Below are 7,779 nucleotides of genomic sequence, written 5' to 3'. Positions count from 1 at the left end.
TTGATTTTCATTTCTTTTTCTGGGATAGTCACCATGTGATGTGTCCTGGGATAAGATGTTTTTCTTTTCTTGTCATGCCAATTTGTATAACCTTCCTTGCTGAACGCAAATCAAGAGTAAAAAATGTATGTAAAACAAACATCTTATCATTGTGTATTAATCATAATTTATTAATGTTTCATGTACACTTGTATCTATTGCCATTCTCTCTTAAATATACAAAGTGCTACAGTACTATACTTCACTCATCTTGATGATCACCCTATGTGCAACCAATGCCATAACCTTAACTTATCTAAACGTAAAAGTTCTGCACATATCCAAGAGCCTGGAAAAGTTGTACACCCAAACCCAAACTGACCCCAGGCCTGAGGCACTTAGGTAGACCTGAGAGAATTGAACATTCTAAGGTTACAGATGGAGTTCCACAGGGTTTGGTCCGTGGGCCATTATTGTTCTGATATATTCCATCCAGCCAATCAAAGCACAAGAGATATTACTAATACTGCTGATACCTAGACCTACACAACGTGCCAAAGGGACAATTAGGAATTAATTAGGTATCAATTAGTTACATACAGTGACACCAGAATGGTCAATTAGTCCAGGACCAGCTGGGGGTTTTGAGCTGTGAGGGAACGGTAGACTCTGGCTGAGATTTCAGGTCCGATGCGTCTCTCCTTCCCTCCAGTCTTCACTAGTAGGCCTGCCAGCAGCCCCCTCTTCTCTTCCTCAGACTCTAAGCTACTGTAGGCCTGAAGGAAAAACATTAAACAAGTAAAACACTAGCCACATCCAAGTCAGACCTGTGTCAAATATAGATCAAATACAGTTGAAGTCGGAAGTTTACATACACCTTAGCCAAATGCATTTAAACTCAGTTTTTCACAATTCCTGACATTTCATCCTAGTAAGAATTCCCTGTCTTAGGTCAGTTAGGATCACCACTTTATTTTCAGAATGTGAAATGTCAGAATAATAGTAGAGAGAATGATTTATTTCAGCTTTTATTTCTTTCATCACATTCCCAGTGGGTCAGAAGTTTACATACACTCAATTCGTATTTGGTAGCATTGCCTTTAAATTGTTTAACTTGGGTCAAACATTTTGGGTAGCCTTCCACAAGCTTCCCACAATAAATTGGGTGAATTTGGGCCATTCCTCCTGACAGAGCTGGTGTAACTGAGTCAGGTTTGTAGGCCTCCTTGCTCGCACATGCTTTTTCAGTTCTGCCCACAAATTTTCTATAGGATTGAGGTCAGGGCTTTGTGATGGCCACTCCAATACCTTGACTTTGTTGTCCTCAAGCCATTCTGCCACAACTTTGGAAGGATGCTTGGGGTCATTGTCCATTTGGAAGACCCATTTGCGACCAAGCTTTAACTTCCTGACTGATGTCTTGAGATGTTGCTTCAATATATCCACATAATTTTCCTTCCTCATGATGCCATCTATTTTGTGATGTGCACCAGTCCCTCCTGCAGCAAAGCACCCCCACAGCATGACGCTGCCACCCCCGTGCTTCACGGCTGGGATGGTGTTCTTCGGCTTGCAAGCTTCCCCCTTTTTCCTCCAAACATAACGATGGTCATTATGGCCAAACAGTTCTATTTTTGTTTCATCAGACCAGAGGACATTTCTCCAAAAAGTACGATCTTTGTCCCCATGTGCAGTTGCAAACCGTAGTCTGGCTTTTTTATGGCGGTTTTGGAGCAGTGGCTTCTTCCTTGCTGAGTGGCCTTTCAGGTTATGTCGATATAGGACTAGTTTTACTTAGTTTTTGCTGTTGTTCTGGGATTGATTTGCACTTTTCGCACCAAAGTATGCTCTGCTCTAGGAGACAGAACGCGTCTCCTTCCTGAGCGTTATGACGGCTGCGTGGTCCCATGATGTTTATACTTGCGTACTATTGTTTGTACAGATGAACGTGGTACCTTCAGGTGTTTGGAAATTGCTCCCAATTTTTTTTCTGAGGTCTTGGCTGATTTCTTTAAATTTTTCCATGATGTCAAGCAAAGAGGCACTGAGTTTGAAGGTAGGCCTTGAAATACATCCACAGGTACACCTCCAATTGACTCAAATGATGTCATTTAGCCTATCAGAAGCTTCTAAAGCCATGACATCATTTTCTGGAATTTTCCAAGCTTTTTAAAAGGCACAGTCAACTTAGTGTATGTAAACTTCTCACTCACTGGAATTGTGATACAGTGAAATATAAGTGAAATAATCTGTCTGTAAACAATTGTTGAAAAAATTACTTGTGTCATGCACAAAGTAGATGTCCTAACCGACATGCCAAAACTATAGTTTATTAACAAGAAATGTGTGGAGTGGTTGAAAAACAAGTTTTAATGACTCCAACCTAAGTGTATGTAAACTTCCGACTTCAACTGTACCTACAGTATAAAAGTATGTCAATCAATGCCGTTTGTTGAAATCATGTCAGTCTATAATGTGGCTATGTCATAGGTCAAACACATTTCCGCCTGACCACATAAAGAAAAGCATTTATGAGACCTTACAATGTCTTATTGTATCTCATAATGATCCTGACTAAACAGACGATACGTAGATAGATCGCTACCTGCAGTAGTATTTGTGGTGAGGGGTAGGCTGTGGTCAAAGTGGAGGCCACTGCAGGGCTGACCCTGTTGAGCTGTGTGATCTGCCTGCTCCACACCTCGCCCAGCCCAACCCCGTCCTGTTCCACACGCGCCCCACTGGCCCATGAGCCATCCACACAGAACGGCAGCTCACACCGCTCCGTCAGCAGTCTGCAGTGGAGTGGAGAGGCACGACCACAGTTTATAGATTGTACTCTACAGCAATTGACTGCTCACCAAGCCTTGTCAACCCTGGACAGTTACAGGGTTTGCAGAATTAAGTTTCAGCCTAGCTCAAACACACATTAGAATCTAATCATGAAGTCGATTGGTATCTCAGGTTTGGTACTGCTGGGCAGGAGCAAAAGCCTGCATGCTTTGTAGTTTCCCACAGGCTCCAGCACAAAAGTTGGTGACCAGACTTATAGTTATAGAGTTTAATTTACATTTACGTCATTTAGCAGACGCTCTTATCCAGAGCGACTTACAAATTGGTGCATTCACCTTATGATAGCCAGTGGGAATCACAGTAAAGAAAGTACAGTGGCTTGCGAAAGTATTCACCCCCCTTAGCATTTTTCCTATTTTGTTGCCTTACAACCTGGAATTTAAATGGATTTTTTGGGGGTTTGTATCATTTGATTTACACAACATGCCTACCACTTTGCAGATGCTAAATATTTTATTTTGTGAAACAAACAAGAAATAAGACCAAAAAAACAGAAATTACAGCTGCAAGTCTCTTGGGGTATGTCTCTATAAGCTTGGCACATCTAGCCACTGGGATTTTTGCCCATTCTTCAAGGCAAAACTGCTCCAGCTCCTTCAAGTTGGATGGGTTCCGCTGGTGTACAGCAATCTTTTAAGTCATACCACAGATTCTCAATTGGATTGAGGTCTGGGCTTTGACTAGGCCATTCCAAGACATTTAAATGTTCCCCTTAAACCACTCGAGTGTTGCTTTAGCAGTATGCTTAGGGTCATTGTCCTGCTGGAAGGTGAACCTCCATCCCAGTCTCAAATCTCTGGAAGACTGAAACAGGTTTCTCTCAAGAATTTCCCTGTATTTAGCTCCATCCACCATTCCTTCAATTCTGACCAGTTTCCCAGTCCCTGCCGATGAAAAACATCCCCACAGCATGATGCTGCCACCACCATGCTTCACTGTGGGGATGGTGTTCTCGGGGTGATGAGAGGTGTTGGGTTTGCACCAGACATAGCGTTTTCCTTGATGGCCAAAAAGCTCAATTTTAGTCTCATTTGACCAGAGTACCTTCTTCCATATGTTTGGGGAGTCTCCCACATGCCTTTTGGTGATCACCAAACGTGTTTGCTTATTTTTTTCATTAAGCAATGTCTTTTTTCTGGCCACTCTTCCTTAAAGCCCAGCTCTGTGGAGTGTACGGCTTAAAGTGGTCCTATGGACAGATACTCCAATCTCCGCTGTGGAGCTTTGCAGCTCCTTCAGGGTTATCGTTGGTCTCTTTGTTGCATCTCTGATTAATGCCCTCCTTTCCTGGGCCGTGAGTTTTGGTGGGCGGCCCTCTCTTGGCAGGTTTGTTGTGGTGCCATATTATTTCAAAGTAGATGTTCAAAGTTTCTGATATTTTTTTATAACCCAACCCTGATCTTTACTTCTCCACAACTTTGTCCCTGACCTGTTTGGAGAGCTCCTTGGTCTTCATGGTGCCGCTTGCTTGGTGGTGCCCCTTGCTTAGTGGTGTTACAGACTCTGGGGCCATTCAGAACAGGTGTATATATACTGAGATCATGTGACACTTAAATAAAGTCCACCTGTGTTCAATTTAACTAATTATTTTGAAGACTTCTGAAGGTAATTGGTTGCACCAGATCTTATTTAGGGGCTTCATAGCAAAGGGGGTGAATACATATGCACGCACCACTTTTGCGTTATTTTTTTTTAAATATATTTTTTTAACAAGTTATTTGGACAATTTGGTGTATGTCCATTACATGAAATCCAAATAAAAATCCATTTAATATTACAGGTTGTAATGCAACAAAATAGGAAAAACGCCAAGGGGGATGAATACTTTTGCAAGGCACTGTAAGTTAGTGGTACTCAAAGCCTGTCCTCATGGCATGGCACCAATGTAGGCAGTACATTAATTCCAACTGATAAGATTCATAAGTTGAATAGTTATTAATGATGTGGAATATTAAGAGTTCATCGGGTTCATACTTGTAGGGCCGTTTGGACAGGGCCTTGGTGACGGCACATACGTGGTCTGTGACATCCTGCCAGCTGTCCAGGAAGACCACAGTAACGTTCCGGTACAGCTGCAGGAAAACCAATACCTGAGGACAGATAAAGACAAGTTAGGAAAACCATCAAGCTCCATGACACGATGGGTAGGAACTGAGCGAGGAGCTTAGTTCAAAAAGCAGCTTGAATGGTTCATTTTTGCACTACATTGGAAATGGAAAAACCAGCTGATACAGACATATGTATTGAGGAGAGAAGAGAGGGATTGTATAGTATATCAGAAAGAGATCTTACCTCCTCAATGTCCAGATCCTCCATTCCCAACTGAGATCTTTGGCTCAACTCATGCACATCCCATGTCCCAGTCCTGGTGACAGACCAACACATACAATCCAGTCTCTTCACACACAGGGTGTTGAGGACCAAGGTTCAGAGACACATTCTTAAAACAGACCTTATACTAACCAGCTATTTGCGTTGGATCCCGTCACTAAAACAGTAACCACCATCTTGGCATCTCGGTTGAGGCACTCTGACAGAAGCTTGAAGAAAGACTCCACTGCCGATTCCTCCCCATCACCATGCAGTGTCTAGGTGAACAGAAAAAATTAATGTTCGGTTTGCACACACTGGTAGAGACACCAGAGAATTTGTTGAGGTTTAAAGGGCGCTCACCTGTTTGACTGAGACCACCATGCCCATGAAGTCAGTTAGACCTAACACCAGCAGAACCTGCTCCTCCTCCAGTGGTCCACTGCTGTCTTCCTCCTGACAACACCAAGACATTAACTAGTCAATCTGAGGGCCGAGGGGGTCATACAGTGGGGACCAACACACCAAGCCTGTGTTGTGGAGCTGGTATTGTCTGTGATGATGACGTTACCGGCGGAAGATCTCTGGTCCAAGTGATGCTGTGAGGGAGCTGCTGTGTCTCAATGCTGCTCCTCCACTCAACTGCAGACAGAGTTCCCAGCAACACATCCGATCCATCATCCTGCAGTAGAGCTGGGGAGTGGAAATACACACACAGCGAGATAATGCGCACACACGCACATAATGGTATGCATTTAATTTTCGCCATTCTTTACAGTTGTGTTGGTGGCCCTCGTCACATCTTATTTACAGTGTGCCTTTAACACAGAATAGGCTGGTGGGAGGAGCTATAGGAGGACAGGCTCATTGTAATGGCTGGAATTATATAAATGGATCGGTATCAAACAGATCAATCATATGGAAACGGAATGTTTGACACAATTCCATTCATTCAATTCCAGCCATTACAATGAGCCTGTCCTCCTATAGCCCCACCACCCACCAGACTCCTCTGCTTTAACACCATCTGAACCCCTTCCATCTACATTCACAAAGAACCAATTACCTGGATCAATACAGACAGTCAGGCACTTCAAACAGTTCTCAGGTCTGAGGCTCTTCAGACGCTCTGCAGCTTCTTTTCTCTTCTGTTGATCTTCTCGTCTCTCCTCTTTCTCTTTGGCCCTCACCCTCTTGAGTTTCTCTCTGGCCTCCTTCCTCTCCTCAATACTCTGTCTGTCAGCCTCTATCTCCTCTTTGGTTCGGCGTTTTCTCGCCGGACTTGCGGTACCGGACCTAGCGGGTCGTGGAGCCACCAATGTGTCACTTGGTTCGGTTTTGGCTGTTGACTTGCAATCTGTGTTGTAGTCTTTGTTGTCCTGTTCGAGATTGTCAGTACGACTATTGGCCGTCGCTGTTTCATTGTTATCGTCATCCTGATCAATAAATGAAATGCATTTGATTGAAGGTTTATGTTCAGCATCGCTTTCGCCCTCAGATTCTGATATCTCCCATGTTTTGGCTCTTTTCAATACAGACATATTTCTACCCAAGACAAAATAATGGAATGCCTTTTCATAACGGAATGCAATATTACACAAACCAAATCTAAAACAGTAGAAGAAACCTAGCAATCACAGAATTGCACCAGCCGCATTTTGAACTTCATTGTTTTCAAACTGGTTAGGTTTATCTTGCAGGTTGCAGCTTCTGGCAAGAATGTAACACTTTCTGGACGGAGTGCTACGAGGGACAAACATCAAATCGTGCTCCGTAATTCAATGCCCTCATTTGGAGTCAGCGATAATATCTCAAATCATCATGGCCACCTGACTGTCAGTCAGAGGAGGCTGGTGGGAGGAGCTATAGGAGGACGGGCTCATTGTAATGGCTGGAATGGAATAATGGATTGGTTGGAGTCAAACGTGGTTTCTATATACAGTTGATACCGTTCCATCCCAACCATTCCAATGAACCCGTTCTCCTATAGCTCCTCCCACCAGCCTCCTCTGCTGTCAGTATTTAACATTCTATTTCTAATGGTTAATCCTACAGCTATACTGCACGTGCTGTGTGTGTAGGTGTGCACGACCTGAACCTTCATTGGATTAGAATTATTTAATTGGAACAGCAGATGGTGGACAGGATGGCAGGGACACGTCAACTGTCATGATCCTTGCCTTAGCTTGTACAGAACAGTACACTTGAGGCATGTTGTACCAACTGCCTCTCACAGTTATTTACTGATTGGATTGTATGAATGATGGCTAAACACTATATCACACACACACACACACTCATACACACACACACACACACACACACACACACACACACACACACACACACACACTGTATAATTAAGCAATAGGCACGACGGGGTGTGGTGTATGACCAATATACCATGGCTAAGGGCTGTTCTTATGCACGACGCATCACCAGAGGTGCCTTATTTCTATTATAAACTAGTTACCAACGTAATTAGAGCACAAAAAATAAATGGTTTGTCATACCTGTGGTATACGGTCTGATATGCCACGGCTGTCAGCTATAAACTGGGTGGTTCAAGTCCTGAATGCTGACTGGCTGAAAGCCGTGGTATATCAGACCGTCTACCACAGGTGTGACAAAACATTT

At 43.5% G+C, this 7,779-nt stretch overlaps 1 protein-coding gene across 1 annotated transcript; it reads right to left on the bottom strand.

The window, feature by feature from the left end:
- Nucleotides 1-146: 146 nt before the first annotated feature.
- Nucleotides 147-6,921, bottom strand: LOC121582367 (probable crossover junction endonuclease EME2). The gene is made up of 8 exons (XM_041898105.2): nt 6,209-6,921; nt 5,714-5,835; nt 5,506-5,598; nt 5,296-5,420; nt 5,125-5,197; nt 4,807-4,922; nt 2,585-2,774; nt 147-755 (listed from the first exon to the last, which is right to left on the bottom strand). Exons 1-8 carry the CDS (start codon nt 6,681-6,683, stop codon nt 600-602), a joined length of 1,350 nt encoding a protein of 449 aa, XP_041754039.1. The 5' UTR covers nt 6,684-6,921; the 3' UTR covers nt 147-599.
- Between the last annotated feature and the right edge of the window lie 858 nt (nt 6,922-7,779).

This window comes from Coregonus clupeaformis, chromosome 1 (genome assembly GCF_020615455.1).
Source record: "Coregonus clupeaformis isolate EN_2021a chromosome 1, ASM2061545v1, whole genome shotgun sequence".
Taxonomy (NCBI): domain Eukaryota; kingdom Metazoa; phylum Chordata; class Actinopteri; order Salmoniformes; family Salmonidae; genus Coregonus; species Coregonus clupeaformis.
Note: the sequence above shows the minus strand (reverse complement) of the source record. Positions and strands in the feature narration are given on the sequence as shown.

Excerpts from the sequence above, each read along its gene's own strand:
- LOC121582367 (XM_041898105.2), bottom strand. The coding sequence starts at position 6,683 with ATGTCTGTATTGAAAAGAGCCAAAACATGGGAGATATCAGAATCTGAG. Across the intron at positions 2,775-4,806 it reads CTGTCCAAACGGCCCTACAA|ACTGCTGACGGAGCGGTGTG; the intron begins GTATGAACCCGA and ends ACTCCACTGCAG. Across the intron at positions 756-2,584 it reads CACCACAAATACTACTGCAG|GCCTACAGTAGCTTAGAGTC; the intron begins GTAGCGATCTAT and ends TTTTTCCTTCAG.